The sequence below is a fragment of the Suricata suricatta genome, chromosome 7, assembly GCF_006229205.1.
Source record: "Suricata suricatta isolate VVHF042 chromosome 7, meerkat_22Aug2017_6uvM2_HiC, whole genome shotgun sequence".
Lineage (NCBI taxonomy): Eukaryota > Metazoa > Chordata > Mammalia > Carnivora > Herpestidae > Suricata > Suricata suricatta.
The window spans coordinates 21,899,336-21,919,279 of NC_043706.1; the positions used below are offsets into that span (position 1 = coordinate 21,899,336).

The 19,944-nt window shown below is 39.6% G+C and overlaps 1 protein-coding gene across 1 annotated transcript in view; it reads left to right on the top strand.

The window, feature by feature from the left end:
• Nucleotides 1–19,944, top strand: part of F13A1 (coagulation factor XIII A chain) — a 162,632-nt gene that overhangs the window by 81,119 nt on the left and 61,569 nt on the right. Inside the window, exons 7-8 of the mRNA XM_029945402.1 lie at nucleotides 7,392–7,566; nucleotides 10,107–10,245. Of these exons, the coding sequence (XP_029801262.1) occupies nucleotides 7,392–7,566; nucleotides 10,107–10,245 (314 nt within the window). The remainder of the gene's footprint in view (nucleotides 1–7,391; nucleotides 7,567–10,106; nucleotides 10,246–19,944) is intronic.

The following is a 19,944-nucleotide window of genomic DNA, read 5'->3' on the forward strand; positions in this document are numbered from 1 at the left end:
AAAGAAAGAAAGAAAGAAAGAAAGAAAGAAAGAAAAGAAAGAAGAAAGGAAGAAAGGAAGAAAGGAAGAAAGAAAGAAAGAAAGAAAGAAAGAAAGAAAGAAAGAAAGAAAGAAAGAAAGAAAGAAAGAAAGAAAAAGTATACTGATGTTGAACATCTTTTCATGTGACTGTTAGCCATCTGGAGGTCTTTGTGTGTGTGTGTGTGTGTGTGTGTGTGTGTGTGTGTGTGTGTGTGTGTTTATTTTAAAATTTTTAATGTTTATTTATTTATTTATTTTTCTGCCTGTTTTTTTTTATTTTTTAAAATAGTTTATTGTCAAATTGGTTTCCATATAACATCCAGTGCTCTTCCCCACAAGTGCCCTCCTCCATTGCCACCACCTCCCATCCCTCTCCCCCTCCCCCTTCAACCCTCCGTTCTCTCAGGTTTTGCATCCCTCTCTCTCCCCAACTCTCTTTCCCTCTTCCCCTCCCCCTGGTCCTCCATTAGGTTTCTCCTGTTCTCCTGTTAGACCTATGAGTGCAAACATATGATATCTGTCCTTCTCCGCCTGACTTATTTCGTTTAGCATGACACCCTCGAGGTCCATCCAACCTGCTACAAATGGCCAGATTTCATTCTTTCTCATCGCCATGTAATACTCCACTGTATATATATACCACATCTTCTTGATCGATTCATCAGGTGATGGACGTTTAGGCTCTTTCCATGATTTGGCTATTGTAGAAAGTGCCGCTATGAACATTGGGGTACATGTGTCCCTATGCATCAGCACTTCTGTATCCTTGGATAAATCCCTAGCAGTGCTATTGCTGGATCATAGGGGAGTTCTATGGATAGTTTTTTGAGGAGCCCTGGAGGTCTTCTTTGGAAGAGCGTCTATTCATGTCTTCTGCCCATTTTGTAACTGCATTGTTTTTTGGGTGTTGAGTCTGATAAGTTCTTTATAGATTTGGGACACTAACCCTTTATCAGATATGTCATTTGCCAATAACTTCTTTGATTCTGTAGGCTGCTTTTTAGTTTTGTTGATTGTTTCCTTTGCTGTGCAGAAGCTTTTTATCTTGATGAAGTCCCAATAGGTCACATTTGCTTTTGTTTCTCTTGCCTTTGGCAACGTGTCTAGTAAGAAATTGTTGCAGCTGAGGTCAAAAAGGTTGTTGCCTGCATTTTCCTCTAGGATTTTGATGGTTTCCTGTCTCACATTTAGGTCTTTCATCCATTTTGAAATAATTTTTGTGTATGGTGTATGAAAGTAATTCAGTTTCAATTTTAAATTTTCTAATAGGTGTATAATGTTATCTCATTATGGGTTTAATTTGCATTTCCCTCTGACTAATGATGTTGAGCATCCTTGGTTGTGTTTGGCCTCCAGGTATGTATCTTCTTTGATGTGGTATCTGTTCAAATATTTTCCCCATGGTTTTAAATTTTGTTCTTTTTCTTATTATTGAGTTTCTAGTGTTCTTTACATAGTCTGAATACAAGTCACATACGTGATTTATAAATATTTTCCCTCACTCTGGGCATACTTTTTCATTCTCTTAATGATGTGTTTCAAAGAGCAAAAGTTCATAATTTGATGAATTCCAATTTGTAATTAAAGCCTTTGAATAATTTTTTTTCTTTCTTTTATTAAATTATATCAAAGAGATCTTTGTCTAACCAAAGGGTAAAAATCATTTCTCCTATTTTCTTCTGGTAGTTTTGTAGTGTTAGGCTTTACATTTAGGTATGTGATCCATTTTGAGACAATTTTTATATGGGACAAAGTATGTATCAGAGTTCATTTTTGCATATGAATGTCTGGTTGTTCCAGCACCATTTGCTGTAAAGAATATCCTTTCATCATAAAATTATCTTTGCAACTTTGTCAAAAATTAGTTAACTATATTGCTGGAGTCTATCTCTGTGTTCTCTACTGTGTTCCATCGGTCTGTTTGCTTTCCTTTATGCCAAATGGTGTCATGCTATTTTATTTAAAAAAGCATTATGTTTAAGTGTACTCAAATTCTGTTTAATTTTAAGTCTTATTTAATCTTATTAAGTTTTGCCTTCACAGAAAGAAAAATCTGAATTGCAATAGAAGATATTGTTAAACTTTAGATAAATGTTTCTCACTACAGGAAATACTGTTTTTAACAGATCCCCCTAAGATTATTTAAAAACTATTAAAACCACTAAAAGAATAATGATATATTTTTAGATTAGGTTTTAATTTTAGATGATGTCGATTATCTGAGAGACCAACACATTAAAACATCAATACTTCCATTCTCCTTCTCCTCTTTCCTCCCTTATGTCTAATCTTTTTAAGGTTGTTATTATATTATCCAATTTAAAAATTCATATTCATTCTGATACCATAATTCCCGAAGGTTTTTAAACATACATGAGCTTTTCTCATCACTGGATCTTTTACCACAGCTTCTCTGTTCCTGGGTTTTTTTTTTTTCTTGATTCAGCCTTTAATTATCTTGATATCACTTTTCAAGTACTTTGGTTGAAATGGATAGTATATTCCCTGAGATTCTTCATGTTTGAAAATGAGTGCTGGCTGCCTTTATACCTGCAGAACCTCTTAGCATAACATTCTTGGGTCAACCTTTCCTTCTCTCAGGACTGTGTAAATATTGATTGACTGTGTTTTGCAAGTGAATGGTGCTGTGGAGAAGTCTAAAGGTAGCCTAATCTCCTCCCATGTTGCTAATTTGCATTTTCTGTCTATATGACTGAACAATTATTTCTTTATTCTTGAGTTCAAATAGCCTAATTAATTAAAGTTCCTAAGCAATGAGAATTCTGCATCAGGTCATATCAGAGCACAGATTGTCCTTTTAAACTATAGATTCAGTTTTTCTTCAATTAGGTAAAAGTTTCTTATGTCTAAATACATATTCTGCTTCATCTGTTGGGTTCTTTCTTTTAAAGATAATAATTATTCTTATGTTGTATCATCCTTTTTTCAATAACTATTACCTCATCTCCAAATAACTTTATCTCTTTATATTTGTCTTCATATTTTCTTTATCTCAAGCTTTTCTTCTTGCCATTAATTTTATTTATTTACCTACTCTTTCTTATAGTTTGTACTTTATTTTTAGTTCCATGATGATGTCATTTGATCTTCAATTTGTTCCTTTAGATCTGTGATCTCCTAAAAGATTCTGAGAAAATTCTTTATGTTTCCTACTTTTATTTTCTTTTATGTACTATTTTTTTCATATTCTCTCTCCCTCTCTCTTTTCCCTCTCTCTCTGTCTCTCTCTCTCCATCTCTCTCTCTTCCTCCTTTCCTTCCCTTTATTCCTTCCCTCTCTCTCCTTCCCTCTCTCCTTCTTTCCTTCCTTCCTTCTCTCTCCATTCCTCCCTCTCTCCCTCTCTTTCCTCTTTCTGTATCTCTCTCCCTCCCCCTCTCTCTCAGTCTCTCCATCTCTCTGTGTGTGCCTCTTCTTCTTCTCTCCCTCCTTTTCCCTCTCTCCCTCCTTCTCTCCCTCCCTCTCTCCTTCCTTCTCTCTTTCTCCCTTTCTCCCCCTCAAGCACCTTCTTTCCCTTTCTCCCTCCTTCCCTCTTTCATTCCCTCTCCTTCTGTCTTTCTCTCTCTTCCTCTCTTTTTCTCCCTCCCTATATCCCTTTTTATCTCTTCTCTCCCTCTCTCCCCTTCTCTATATCTCCCTCTCTCCCCCTCTTTACATCCTCCTCTCTCCCCCCTCTGTCTGTCCCTCCTATCTCTCTACCCCTTTCTTTCTCCCACTCTCTCCCTCCCTCTCTCCCTCTCCTTCTTTCTCTCCCTCTCTCTTCCTCTCTTCTTTCCTTTCCTTCTCTCTCCTCCTTTCCTCCCTCTCTCCCTCTCCTCTCTCATTCCCTCCTTTCTTCTCTCTCTCACCCCTCCCTCCCTTCTCACTGCTTCTTTTCTTTTTATCGATGCTCATACTTGCATAATTTTCTCCAAGTGTCCTGTTTGCTCTAATATAGTGTAGGTGAAATATTGACACTTCCCAATCTAAGACTAGTTGGATTTTTCCTCTGAACTACAGTTTGAGGCCACTGTTTTTCTTTCAGTCTACTCTCCAGTACCCTGAGAAAGGCTGGAAGAGGGAGAAGAGGGGAGCTGAAAAGATGGCAGTGTCTGTTAGAATACTGGGGCTCTGCTCTTTCTTTTGAGGTTCTGTTACATTTCTCATCTGAGAATCCACCCCATCTAGTTGGAGATGTATCTCATGGGGGTAGGGTAACTCTCAGACTCTGTGGTTTCCCCACTCTAGTCCCAGAATGTCTCCCTCTTTAGAGGTGCAGACCCTTTCTCACCCATTTCTTCACAGCAGTTGTCTCCAGTGTTCTGGTCAGCGCAAGAAAAAGATTAGTATTTTAATTTGGTTAGTTTCTTTTGAGATTTTGAAACACAGCTGAGAAGTCTCAGGATTATGTGAATGTGACAGTAGGGTTTCTGAGAAACTGTTGGTGGGGGTCAGGTGCTGAGCCATGCTGCTTCTCTAGTCCAATCTATATTCCTCAATTTTCTTGGAACCAGGTTTTGAAGTTTGCTAAATTATGTTATGCCACTGGGTTGCTGATAATAGCTTTGGTGGGGGAGAGGGGCTGGTTTTTCACTTTTTCCAGTTATGGGTATCACAGGAGGACAATTTAGTGCAACCTTACTGTAGTTGAATAACTCTCCCTGTCCAAAGTCCTGGGCTCATATTATCTCCTAGACAACCAGTGATACAAGTCCAAGGCATTTCACTCTGACACTGGTCAAATTCCAAGTTCATAACAGGGTGTTAAAACAGTCAACTGTGGCATGAAAAAGGACCAGGATGCCCTTGAAGTGTCCCCCCAAATATATCTTGCTGTCTAGAGAAGGAGATATTACTTTAACCCTTTACATGTGTCACTAAAGACTTACCTCTTTCAGTGTCTAGGCTCCTCAGAAATCAATATTCTAATTGGAAAACAGTAGCTAGTCCAACCAAATGCTAATAAATGAGAGTTGTGATTTATCTAGCAACAGGGAAACAGCTCAGCATTAACAATTAAAACGTCTATAGAGGAGAGAGCTTTTTATTTTTTTTTCTCTTCCCCTTAGCTGACTGGGTTCAGCCAAGTGCTATAAATAGTCCTCCTAGTTAATGGCTATCTGCTTGAAAATCAGTCATCAAAACCATAATTTAGGTACAGTTTCTCCTCTGAGATTCATAGGCCCTATTCTATCTCTCAATGGTAAGGATAAGGAAATGGTAATGTGAGTTAAACCAGAGACTGCCAATCCACAAATATCAAACTACATTATAGCCTACCATGGCACTCTTCAGGCTTCATTATAGCAGATACAGATCTTTAAGTAATCAATTCAACTGCAAGGAGAAATAGTGATCATTAATAAAGCCAAAATGGTTGACTAAAGTCAGTTACACCCCAGTCATTTGATAGAGTTACATGATAAAGTCAAAATTTACATCAGAGGCATGAGTTTGCAATTAATTGAACAAGGTTCTTCAGAAATTTGAGAGAATTACTTTTTTTATACATTAAACAAATCAACTGAGTAGTTATCTTTACTTTAACCTGACCAGACAGAATGAAGGAGGGGAAATAGTTTATCTAAATCAAATTGAATGGTGATCTAGAGAACACTTTCCATTAGGACCTTCTTTGGAAAATGCCTCTCAGTGCTAGAGTAAATCTCATATTTCAGTGGAAGGTTTGTCATTCACAATAGAAGGTGCTTGTACATTTAAGTGTCTTCCAACCTGTTGAAACTGACTTCCTTTGGGCCTCCACCTTACCTGTACACCTTTCTGTCTTAACATTAATAGACTTTACTTCCATTTGATTGGTTTCTCATTCATCTCTCTCCTAGGAGGTATTATTCCTATTCAGATATACAATACCTATATGCCTGTGGAATATATGAGTGATTATTCAACCATTATTGAGCATATGCTCTTTGCCAATCCTTGCTAAAAGTAAAAAAGACATAGATTTTTAAAAAATCTCTATTCCCAATGAACTCATGACCCAATGGAGGAACAACTAAACTCAGCAAGCCTAAGAGAGGGGTGTAAGTGCTGATGCTGAGCTGTTAATTGGCAAGGCAATGAACACATAAAGTCACCATATTTTAATGTATCTTCTATGGTTTTCATAATCCAAACACACCTGCTTCAGTCATATGTCTCACATTGCTTACTAATATCTTCTCGGCTTAGTCTAAACCTAATCTTCTCAAGCTAATGTGCACTGAAATCACCCCAGGATTTTGTTAAAATGCAGAGTCTGATTCAGTAGGCCTGTGGCAGGAACTGAGATTATGCATTCCTAACAAGCTCCCAGGGGTCCATCTGCTGGTCCACAGATGGCGCTTGAGGAGCAAGGCTCTAACTCTTTGTCATGTCAACATATAACCATTGTTGAAGTGGTACCAGTGTTAGGGAAGCCTAGATAATCTTCTAACTATAATTAAACATGATGAAAGTAACACCAAGAGAGGTAAGATTCAATAGTGCCCCCCAAACAACTGATGCCATGAAAGGGTTGCTACTTAAACTTTTTAATGTTTAAACACAAAATATCTTTGTTCCTGCTCTTGAGGTCTTCTGCTACCAGAAGACCATGGTCTGAACATGCAGTAAGATTCTCCCAAATATCCAAGAATGTCATTTTTAAGTGTCCCTCATACTTACACTATAATACCCAGGCCCTTACTGTAAATGGAGATACCTTTTAACAGAACTATAAACCTTAATCTTAAACAATCAGAAAAGAAATACTTTTTTTATTGCAACTTATTTAAAACAAACATTGTAAGGTATTCATGGGAATTTAATATCTTACTAACTCTTAAGGTTTCCTATGACATCTGTTTACTTTTTTAGTTCATTAGAGTCTACAACTTATCATCAAAGTCAAAAGTCACTAAACCATGAAACTTCGGGCCTCCACTCTCCCTATACATCTTTTGTCATGTGTCAGTTTCAAATTCTTCTTCCACAAAGGCAAGGTTCCTCTTTGATCCCTACTTGAGCTGTCTTCTTTTGTGGGTGTTCTTCCTTTCTTCCTCACTACTCCAACCAGATCAAGTGTCCTAGGCATATCTTTTCCTAAGCATGTGGAGAAGACATTACAACTCTTCCTAGCTGCTTTCAATACCACCTTAACTATGATAATATGTTATTTGAGAGGCAGCCTTGGTTATTTTAGTTTTCCCTTGCACAGTTATTGTGTTGCTTTGCCTGATGACACAACAGTGAATGGAACAGTAGTGGAATTGTTTTTTATCATGCAGGAAGTTTAAAAGGCACTGGATGCCTTAGCTTGCTTGCTGTCAGAGTCTAGAGAGAACTCTTCTAAATGTTCCTTCTTCCTTCTTACAACTCATGGTGTCATTTAGGTTAATGCCAAAGATGATGAAGGTGTCATTGTTGGATCCTGGGACAACATCTATGCCTATGGTGTCCCCCCATCGGCCTGGACTGGGAGTGTTGACATTCTGTTGGAATACCAGAGTACTAAGAGTCCAGTCCGGTATGGTCAGTGCTGGGTTTTTGCTGGTGTCTTTAACACATGTAAGTATCCAATTGAGTAACATTTTTTTAATGTAAAGGGAGTTTTGCTTCAAGAAATTTTATCTATAAACTGGGAAAGAGACCTAGCAGCCCCTGTTAGCTCTCTAGAATTTATGGATGGCTATTCTGGGATGTAGTCAATGCATAATTAAACTGTACTGGGACGAATATGCTTCCAGTTTCTCTTTGACTGCAGAATCTTTATAGAAAGGATGATGGGCTATTTCCTACATAATCCATCACTCAACACACAGAGAAATGTGGGGGAGGGACCCAGGGGCAAAGAAATTTTGTGAAAGAAAGGATATGCCATTTTCTTTTCAGTAAACCCCCCACCCACATTCTTAAAAGACTAAATTAACAAAATTTAAAATGATAAATAATAAAATATATATACTGATTGTTATTGAAAAATGTTATAAATATGCTTATTAGCCTCCTATTGTTTATCACTAAGAAGTTTTATAAATATATGCACTTAATTTTTACGGTAACTGTGGAAGGGATTGTGACAGGTGGTCTCATCTCCATTTTTACATACGAATCTCAATGCCCCTGAGCAATTAGCTATCAGAACTTAATGAACAATATTTACTCTCCAGTTTCCCTTCTAGTTTTTAATCCACCAAACATCTAATCTATAGGGGAAACATATGAGAACAAAATTATTCTCCTTAGCCTCATGCATCATTTTTTGAAATGGCATTTGCTTGTCTAGATCTGGACAACATTATTGTTAATTCAGCGAATATTTTTAAAAATACATTTTTCTCAGTATGTCTTCATCATTGATAATGATTTCCATTCACTTGCCATTTCTACAGCCTTGGAGGAAATATTAAGCTCAAGTTGGAGTGTCCTTTCTGCTTGCTTGTTAATAAAGAATGTTTTTTACCTAGTTAGCATTTTTCCTTTTAATCAGAAAAATCAAGGAGGGGCTAGAGGCTGGAAGCCAGGATGAGGCCATTTTTTATAAGTGATCATGAAGCCTCACAGTTTTAGCTCAAAGTTGCAATAGTTCAAGATTAATCAGTGATATCCAAGTGGGGAGAAACTGTGAGTCTTTTGTTGTGTGTTTTGGTTTTCTATGGCACTCACCTGGGTAAGTTTATTTTCTTAATCATTTGAGTATACCCAAAGGCTAGAGGAATATATTTCCTGCAAACAATAAAGGCCAGTGTATCAGTTTCCTAGAAGTGTTGGTCTCTGATGTTCTAGTCAGAAGCTGAAATTCATGATGGGCTAATGATTAGAGGTAGCTCTGCTCCCTCACCCTTCCCAAGCCCACACCGTGTGAAGGGTGCCCAATGAGAGCAGCTGCTCATAGAAAATGCCTCCAAGAAAACAGAAAGGATTATCTCTCCCTTTTGTCTTCCTGCTGTCTACAATTTCACTATCCCAATGTAACTCCATCAGGCTTAGAACCAGATAAATAGTGAACACCTTCCATCCATTTATGCCTTTTGTATTAAAGAGTCATTAGGTTCCTGAAAACAGGTTTTGATGGTAAGCTAAGAAAAGGCAGAAGCACAATGTGAGGAAGTCACAGTAAGAATAAACCCCAAGAGGGAAGTTGGGAGGAAGGTGGAACTGGTGCCTCAGTGTCAGTCTTTGCCTGTCCATAACATTATGAGTTCAGCAGTCTCTGAAGCAAGTCTCATTCTGGGAATTAATGGTCAGCCAGAAATAGAACTAGGGTGCCAATCATATTACTGGTAAGATAGTGGCTCGAATAGGGTCTGTGAATCAATAGAGGAAGACAGAGTAGGAAGCAGCTGGTAGCTGCCATCATTTTTGTTTAGGGTATTAAGTCTGTGAATGAGGACACTTGAATGCTACCAGACTCAAGTTTGGACTTCCAAGGTTGTTCTGTTGAAGGAGGTAGATAGTCTTTGGTTAAAAATGCTAAACTATTCTGAGGGGGAGAAAAAGGGAAGCCAAGTCATTAATCTTAAAATTGTCAGCTGAATTATTTTCAATGAGCCCTGATGTCTGGCATCCTGGGAGCCAGGGAGGGCATTTGGATTGAATTTAATCAATAGGTACATATGGCGAGAGATGCATCCAGGTAATTTATTATCTAGCAATTAAAATGAATCTGTAGTGACTCCCTCCACCAAGTGTCACAAGAGCAAATTCCAGCCAGGAGAGCTAAGATCACTGAGGACCTGTTTTATAGCTTCCTATTAGCTGAATTAAAAAATATATTTTTTCAGCAATATAGTCCCAGTAGATAAACTAAAATAATATGACTTTAATAATTGCAGGACTAGCAACTAAACAATTGTAACCCTGTTATTGGAATTTTATTCCTTTTATTCCACTTATTCTGAATGATCACACAGCAAGATCTCTCCGTAGTCCCAAAGCTTGACAATAGCCCCCTTCTTTGTATGGAACATTTGAGGACAACAAGTGCAAAGGGGTTTTTCTTGTTTGTTGGTAAAGAAGGAAATCCCTTATGAGAGGGGATTGTTCACTATATATGTATTAAATTTTGGTGATGGGTTTCACTGTAGTCTGTCCTTTCTTGCTTGTAGTTTTGCGATGCCTTGGGATACCAGCAAGAGTCGTTACCAATTATTTCTCAGCCCATGATAATGATGCCAATTTGCAAATGGACATCTTCCTGGAAGAAGATGGGAACGTGAACTCCAAACTCACCAAGGATTCGGTGTGGTGAGTTTGATTTACAAGGACATTTTCTGATATCAAATTAAAGCGATGCTACATATTTACTACAAGAGAGCCTGGGCCTAATGTTTCTTTTCCTTCTATTTTAAGGACTGGTTCAATGCCATAGTCAGAAATGTCTGATTGGCAGAGATTGTTTTCAGCTAATGAATGAGAAATGTTACTGAACAGGCAGTTTGTTTCTAGTAATAAAGATCAATCATTGCGTTATGACAGCAACCACTGAAAAAGGCCATAGTTTTAACTATGCCTTTAGGCTAGAGCCCACACTAGTTGCTCTCTACTTTAGTATAAGAATATTACAACAAATAGCAGAGAAATGGGAGCCCAGTGTTCTCTTTGTAGATACTCCAAGAGTAATATAGCTAACAATTATTAAACATTTACTATGTACCAGTGTCTGTGTGAACATGATCACATCTTATTCTTTGAACAGCTTTATCATGTGGGCGCTTATTATTATCTCCATTTATAGAAGTGGAAACTGAGGCCCAGAAAGGTTAAAATACCTCAAGATCAAATACCTGATAAGCTGAGAATAAAACACAAGTGCACCTAACCCTTAACCACATTTTTTTTTTTTGCTTTTGCAATATGGGCTTTCTCTTTAAATGTAGAGATGTGGTTTTCCTTGATTTGTGACATCTTTCATTCAGAAATAGAAATGGGAGTCTGGGGTTCCTGGGTGGCTCAGTCAGTTAAGTGTCCAACTCTGGCTCAGGTCGTGATCTCATGGCTCATGAGTTCAAGCCCCGCACTGGGCTCTGTGCTGACAGCTCAGAACCTGGAGCCTTTGGATTCTGTGTCTCCCTCTCCTTCCAGTCCTCCCCTGCTCATACTCTCTCTGTCTCTCTGTCTCTCTCTCTCTCTCTCAAAAATAAACATTTAAAAAAACTTTTAAAAATTATTAAAAAAGTAGAAATGGAAGTAAAGTTGAAACTGTTACTAATACCGACTACATAGTTCTTTCACTGCCCTGAACAGCTGCATCACAAGTCGGCTACAGGGAGTTTAAGAACCCAAAGAAATTTCCTTTGTCCATAGGACCCTGTCAGTCCAAAACAATATTCTTTTTCTTTAATTTTTTAAAAATCTTTATTTATTTTTTCGAGACAGAATGCCAGTAGGGTAGAGGCAGAGAGAGAGGGAGACACAGAATCCGAAGCAGGTTCCAGGCTCTGAGCTGTCAGCACAGAGCCCAACGTGGGGCTCAAACTCACAAACTGTGAGATCATGACCTGAACCAAAGTCTGACGCTTAACCGACTGAGCCCCCCAGGCGTCCCTCAAAGCAACGCTCTAAAAGGAGGGGAGAAATCCAAATGTAAAAGATATTTCTGGAGGTCTATATGGGGGGAAATTGTCAGGCATTGAACTAGTTGGAATTTCCAAGCCAAAAATGTGTCTCCTATGGTTGTCTTTATAAGTAATAAAGCTAAAACACTGTCAGTTGTAAAAGCATCCAAATGGGGATAGGAGGAAGTTACAAGCTCATTTTAAGAGAAATTAAAAGTTAGAAGTGCCTTAACTCTCCCGTATTACAGGAATGGATCCCAGTTGCAGGAGCAGTGTTAACTTGCCAGTACTGGTAAACGTTCATTTGAGGATGTTGCATGGAGGAAATCACAGAACTAGTAGCAGAGTGATGCTATGAATAAAAAACAGTGCAGTTCATTTGAAGGGAATGCGCTGAGCAATGGTAAGCGAGGGAGGACGGGCAAGACAAAACCTCACCTCCGTAAATTGAACAGCAATTTAAAGCATCATTTAAGCCCTTAGAATTACAGTATAGCAGCCCTGCATGTGTATGGAATGATTTTTAAAAAGACCAAAATAGCTGCCCCAAAAGCCTGTTGTGACAGTGGAAAATGGCAAAATGAGAATTATTTGGAATTCGGTACTGTGCACCTTTCCCTTACACACACACACACACACACACACACACACACACACACACACACACACTTAGTGCCTTTGTAGTCAACACTGTTGGAAATGATTCTTCCTTATTCCTTGGTCTTAGTGCCTCCCTCATAAATCCCAGTGGGCACCCTAACAAGTAAACCCACATGGCCCTAAACAAAATTGGTAGCAAAAACTGATAGATCTTGTTCTTGGCAACCCTTTCCTCTTTTGACTTTCTACTCCAAATTCCTTTCCCTGTCCCTGTCCCTGATTGCCTTCCACAAATGTCCCATCACCCTGGGACTATGCTCCCTGGTCAGGGACCCTCACCCATCCTCCCCCACCAGACCACTGTCCTAGGATCCTCTTTCCTCCCCTTGTTTGGTGCATGGTGGATTTTCAATATACATATGTGGTGACTGATGTCTTACTAACCCAACTTGGGACACAACTGACCATAGAGCACAAAAGTTAAAGGGTTCAGTAAGATCTGAGTCCAAAGCCTGGTTCTGCCACTGGCAAGCTGTGTGACCTTGGGCAAGGCATAACCTCTCTGTGTCTCTTTCCTCCTCTAGAGCAAATTTCCTATTTCACTCAGCACAGAGCCGAGCATAACAGGTGCCTAATGAATGTTAGCTTTTATTATAGCCTTCATTAGTAGTTACACAGCTGGAATTTCCTGGAGGCAGTATGTTGCCATCAACCTAAGCACAGTGAAGCAGTCAGAAAAAGAGGAGGTTGTCCCATGTCCTAAGATGACTGAGCTATTTCTGTCAGTTTGAAATACTTTTAAAACAAAAGTAGAAATTTGTGTCTACCCTCACCCTCCCAGGGCAAATACTAGTAGACCCTACAAACTATAGATGTGACACAAAACCAAAAGTATTTCTGAGATCCTCCCTGATTTAAAAAGCTGGTGGGGACTTTGCCTGGACACCTCAATCGGTACATGGTCACCACCACCGCAACCCCCTCCCTCCCACAGCAAGTTTTGGCTTAGACAGTTACTTGTTGTATGACCTTGAAAAAATGACTTCACCTCTCTGAGGCTTCAGTTTCTTCATCAGTCGAATGAGGATAGCTATTTCCTGAAGGAGTAGCTGTGACAATTAAATGAGGTAATTCAGGTAACATACTTACAATAGTGCTAAAGTCAGAGTCCTTGGTGCTCCTCGGTGCCTGCTCCTTAGATTAGAAATGACCCCTGGTAAGAAGCAGGAGCTGCCTGAGCTGTAGGGTGGTGGGGGCAGCTGGCTGACAGATGCTGAAATGAAGGCAGGGAGGTTTGGTGGGCATCAGCTGATCATTGAGAAGCCAGTACAGCACGGCTGGTAACACGTGGCCTAACAAATCTCCTACCAGGGGCCTCAGGAGCAAGTGGCCTCCTCCCAAGGCCCTAAACCCACTTCCCTCCACAGGCTCCAGTCAGACTGCCCCAACCCCCTCCTGGTTTGTGCATGGTTCCTGCCCTCCTGTCCTGCCCCCTCCTCTCTTTCTAAAGACAAGCATGAAAATGACTTTTTGGTATCTTGTCTTGTGCCTCCACCATCTCTTCAGCACTGAGGTGTCCTAATGGTAGACAGTTTGTGGTAAATTAATTTGTCCAGTTGAGTCTCAGTGGCCCAGGGTATCCTCTTCCCAGTGACTCAGCCAGGTCCAGTGTGCCCAGAGCAGAAGTAAGCCAGTGTGAAGGGTTCAGAGGGAGAGCTCAAGAATGCTTTCAAGGGCTTAATATCCTGAGAACTCCCCAAAGCCAAGGTGGGCAAAGTGTGGGTTTCAGCCCATGCCCTGACTCTTCTCCCTCTAGAACCACAGACCATCGAGGGCCGACTGCTTATATGCCTGCCTCCTGGTTTGCCACCTCAGGTCCCTGCAGGGTGGATTTCTCCTCTGAGAGTGCCTCACCTCACAGAGGGGCAGGTATTTTGCACAGAGTGGACACACCGCTGATGCCCACAGAGGGAAGAGTCCTCTTCTTAGCAATTCAGGAGAGGGAGTGGCCGAGGCACCTTGGAAGGGCACAGCTGGGCAGAGTAATTGGACCTCATAGTAGCAGATGAAATTCTGAGAGAGCCAACACAAGGTAACATATCCTGGAAGGAACAATTTAAGTCGCCTGTCCCCCGTGTGCTGATAGGTTTTGAATTATGTGTAACCTCTGGAGGAAGGCATCTATGAATCACTGTGGACAGTTTAATGAAGATGCTTGTGTGATGCTTAGCTGCAGTGCAAACAGTGAATAGGGATATGAGGGCTCGTTGAGGAAAGAGAACACAGCTCACTCCCATGGGCAGGGGTAAAGTGACAATTTGGCCTCACCTTGAAAGAGCTCAGTCTGTTCACCTCATTATATGACTATCATGGTGGAAATGGAAACAATTTTCAAAGAAAGGGATGGTGGCACTTATTAGTGTCATGAAGGGATTTCCATGAATGACTCTTCGCCTTGTAAATGAAAGCATTCATCCTCTGTTCTTTTTGCTGGAGAGGATGTAGTCAGATTAGATGATTCTGGGTGAAAGGACTATGCCCACCTCGTCGCTGGCCTCTACCAGACTGCAGCCCCCATGGGGGGAGCAGTGTCTGATCTAATTTATTTTCATTTGTTTTGCCAGCATGTAACAGGGTGCAGGGCATAGAGCAAGGACTTAATAAATGGGATTGGTTGGAAAACATAACCAAATAAATGTAATTTAATTCATTTAACAAACACTATTGTGCACTAAAATGTCCAAATACCAGATGCTAAGGATTCAGAGAGAAATTTGTCAGTCACTGCCCTTAAGGAGCTTGACCTAATCAATGTTCATGGATGAGACAATCACATATAGAACTCTATAAAAAATATAACATGAGCCAGAAGGCAAAGGGGATAAAGGAAAGGGGCTTCCATCCTAAGCCAGGGGAGCAAAGGGAAAAGCTGTTCACATGGGAAGTGGCCATGGATCCAAAGTCATTATCCCCCTGCAATCATACGGCAGTGCTGTTCACAGAATGCCGGGGAAGTGACCTTGGCCCACAGATGAAACTCAAGGATATTCCTGTAAAAATCTAAAGTGCTGAGATGAGACAGCCAGAGATCAATCTGCTTCAAGAACCAGGCAGGAAGGGATGAAAACTCATGCAGAATTAGCCTATGTTCTTATGACCACAGTTGTTGAATATCAACACTTCCTCTAACTCATCTTCCAGACCCTTGCCACTCCTTCCTCTACACCATCAAGAACACCTGGCTCTTTGCCCGCCTGCCAGAAGGAGCTGATGCCCCCAGGCTGTGCATTCAGTGAGGAGCAGATGGAGCTAATACTCTTTGGGGGTGGGGATGGATCCCTGTCTCCCGCCTCTCACCACCTTTTCTGCTTCTCTACCCTCTGGGTGCTGTCTAATCCCTGCCCCCTTCAAGACAAACCCACTCCTCACTCTCTTAGTTTTAGACGGTCCAACAGCCAACAGTGTCCTAAGTTCCCTCTGGGAGCCAACACCTCTCTAGACCCTGTGACTCTTTTTCGTCCAGCTTCTAAGCCACTCCTTCCCGTGTCCCTTTCCATCCTGCTCACATTCCCAGGAAAACTGTTCAACTCCTGACAATGGAGCTTCGAGAGAGGTGGGCCAAAGCATGCATGTCCATGCCCTCAGGATGTGATGGGAAGGGAGCTGAGCACATGTGTGTAGCTGAGGCCCATAGCTGTCCCATCTGCTTCTCAAAGTCCAACGGATTGGCCAACTGGAAGATGTAGAAAACATCCTCAGAGTTTTAAACATTTTATATGATATTAAAGATAATTGGGAAAACAGTAAACACTGAAACAATGAACAAGTCTTTATTTCCTTTATTGCGTTTTTGTTTGAAATTCAGTAGGTTTGATTAAAGTAGCATTTTCAATATTTTTGAAAATTGTGAACAAGCGAATTTCTATTTATCAGTTTCAGCTCAAAGTGGCAACAACCTAAGCATTAGTCAGTGATCCAAGTGGAAAGGAATCACAATTTTATTTTGTTTTTCCCCAAGGCATCCTGGAAAAACACAAATCAAGTCAAACTATTCTTGTAATTTTTTTTCCCTACCTCTCTTCTCTCCATGGTGTAAGGTAATATGATTAGGTAGGTCACTTGGGACAAGTTGCTTGATTTCTTTGGGCCTTAATGTTCTCATATGTAAATGTAGGAGTTTAGTCTTAATTAGCTTTAGGGTCATTTCTAGCTTCTCTCGCACCAAAAAAAATTTTTAATAAATTTCACTGTTCTTCCAGCAAGGGCTTTCCTCTCATAGTTCTAGAAAATTCTAGAAAGAACTACCATATGGGGCTACTATGGTAGAGCATAGTTCCAGCACTTGCTCTCTGTGAAGACCTGCCCACCTGCAGAGGGCCAGCTATGATCCACTCACTCACATATACGAGCTGCTTTCCAGCTCGCAAGGAAGGAAACAAAAACCAAACACATACCACAGAAAAATTTTGTAATTTCTGATATCAGTGCATCTTGTTCTTTTGAAAAAAATTCCAACTTCCTCCAATACTTGTTGGAAAGAGTACAGTTATTATTGTTGTATTTTTTTCACTCTAAATGCAAAAATCTCTGCTACAATAGGTACTATTGACTCGATCAAAAAGTTCTTTGGCAATAAGAAAGAATGAAATATGGCCATTTGTATCAAAGTGGATGGACCTCTAGGGTGTCATGCTAAGTGAAATAAGTCAGGCAGAGAAGGACAGATACCCTATGTTTGCACTCATAGGTCTAACAGGAAAAACCTAATGGAGGACCATGGGGAGGGGAAGGGGGAAAGAGAGTTGGGGAGAGAGAGGGATGCAAAACCTGAGAGACTATTGAATACTGAAAACGAAGGGGAGGGTTGAAGGGGGAGGGGGTAAGGGAAGAGAGGTGGTGGTAATGGAGGAGGGCACTTGTGGGGAAGAGCACTGGGTGTTATATGGAAATCAATTTGACAATAAACTATTTTTTTAAAAAAAAAAGCTCTTTGGAAGCAAGTTTTAAAGCAGAAATTACACAGCCTTCACACTTGGAGGCCAGCACATGGTATAATACTGATCCTAATTCTCATCGCATTCTCTGCACTGGGCATAGTGGTTTGCACATTGTAGGTGTATTTTTGGAATTTAAACTGATCTATCTTGTATATTGCTTTAGAAGCTTAGTGTGTTCCAGCTAGTTGGACTTTCATATTCTTATATATGCTAAGCTTTAATTACTGTTATGCACAAAAAAGAATTATACAAAAAATGAATCCCAGATTTAAAAGTAGAGAAAATTTTCTGAATATAGACCAAACTACTTACAGATGTTTGTAAAATTAATGTGATGCATCCAGGTTACCAATTCTAAACATCTATCTAAGATATTTCTTTTCAAATAGATTATCTTTTTAACATTACCATCAGCCAAATAGTCTTTGAGGAAATTCCCTGGAACAAGATCATGAGCTCTGTCACTAGAGAACTAAGAATATGCACTCTGCTCTGAGTCTACACCAGCGCCTTGAATAAAGGATGGAAAAAGTTATTTGCCACCTCCAAAGAATCAAAATAGCTCATGCTTCTAGAGTGCTTTCATTGTGCCAGGTTCTGATCTAAGTGGGTGACATACAATAACTCGTTGGTTCTTTTTAACAACCTGTTAGGGTACTTGCTACTATAGGCCCCATTTGTAGATGGAGAAACTGAGGCACAGTAACCTAACCATGGTCACCAGCCAATTAGTGGCAGAGCCTGAATTACAAACCCAAGAGGATTAACCCCAGAGCTAACTTTTTAAATAACACCTTTACTGAAATGTAATTCACACAGCCGTAATTATAAAACCTTGCTGATGGGCTTACAATGTAGAACGATGTAATCTAAATTATAACATTAGCACAATTAGCACAATGGACATAGGGAATGGAACAAAGATTTTGTATGCTATTGAAAATAAATTGATATTAATCTGAACTAGAGTTTTCAGTTAGAATGTTAGTTATAATCCCAGGGAAATCACTAAGGAAAAACCAAAGCATGTATATATATATATATATACTTAAAAAGAAACAGGGGCAGCTGGGTGGCTCAGTTGGTTAAGTGTCTGATCTGGGCTCAGGTCATGATGTCATGGTTCAAGTGTTCGAGTCTGTGCTGACAGCTCAGAGCCTGGAGCCTGCTTCGGATTCTATGTCTCCCTCTGTCTCTGCACCCCCCACCCCCTGCTCGTGCTCTGTGTCTCTCTCTCAAAAATAAACACTTAAAAAATTAATAAAAAAAAGAAACAGAGAAAGAACTAAAATAGTCTATTGTAAAATATCTTTTTACTAAGGAAGTAATGAGGAATAAAGAAAAAAAAGAACATAATATGTAGAGCAAAGAACCAGCAAAATGGCAGATGTAAGTCCTACTCATCAGTAATTGGATTAAATGTTAATAGATCAAATATTAAGATTTGTTTTACGGCCTAACATATGGTCTATTCCAAAGAATGTTTCATTTCCACTTGAGAGATGTGTATTTTGTCACTACTGGGTGGGATATTTTACAGACATCCATTACATCTTGTTGGCTTATTATGTTGTTCTAGTCTTCTGTTTGCTCGCTAATCTTCTACCTACTTATTCTGTCCATCATTGAAAGTGCAGTATTGAAGTATCCAACTTTTATTTGTTAAGTTGTTTTTGTTTGTTTGCTTGCTCATTTGATTTTATTAAGATACAAGTGACATTAGTTTCGGGTATACAAAATAATGTTTAATATGTGTGTATATTGCACAGTGACCACCACAAATTAAGTCTAGCTAATATTTGTTACCATACATAGTTACATAGTTGTGTGTGTGCTTGTGTGTGTGTGTAATGAAGACTTTTAAGGTCTCAATTACCAACATTCAAATAACTGGAAGTTTAGGGGCACCTGGTGACTCATTCAGTTAAATGTCTCACTTCAGCTCAGGTCATGATCTCACGGCTCGTGAGTTCGAGCCCTGCATCGAGCTCTGTGCTGATAGCATGGAGCCTGGAGCCTGCTTCAGATTCCGTATCTCCCTCTCTCTCTGTGCCCCCCCTTGCTCGTGCTCTGTCTCTCTGTCTCTCTGTCTCTCTGTCTCTCTCTCTCTCAAAAATAAACATTAAAAAAATAATATTTCAAATAACCAGAAGTTTGTAGCTTTTGACCCCTTCACCCTTTTTGCCTCCCCCCTACTCCTCACTTCTGGTTGTTAAATTGTCTATTTTCCTCTTCAGTTTTGTCAGTGTTGTCTTTTGTGTTTTGGGGGATTCTGTTTTTAGATACAGATATGTTAATGATTATTATGTTTGCCTAGTAGCATTACCTTTTTGTCATCATCAAAATTCCTTCTTGTTCTTAGTAACAATATTTGTCATAAAGTCTATTTTGTCTGATACAAATATAGCCACTCCAGCTTATCTCTTGAGTTCATTTGCACACCCTGTCTTTCCATCTTTTTATTTTCAAACTATTTGCATCTTTGAATATAAAGTGTATCTCTTGGATACAACATAGAATTTTGTTGTCCATCTTGCCAGTCTCTGCCTTTTGATTTTAGTGTTTAGTCTACTAGTGTTTAATGTCATGACTGATAAATAAGATATATATCTGCAATTTTAGTATTTCCTTTCTATATGCGTTTATGTCCTTTTCTTCCTCTATTCCTCCATTACTTTCTTACTTTGTGTAAAAAGATATTCTGTAGTATACCATTTTAATTCTTCTTCTGTTTATTTTGATTATATATTTTTCAGTTTTTTCCTTAGTAATTTCCCTGGGGATTACAATTT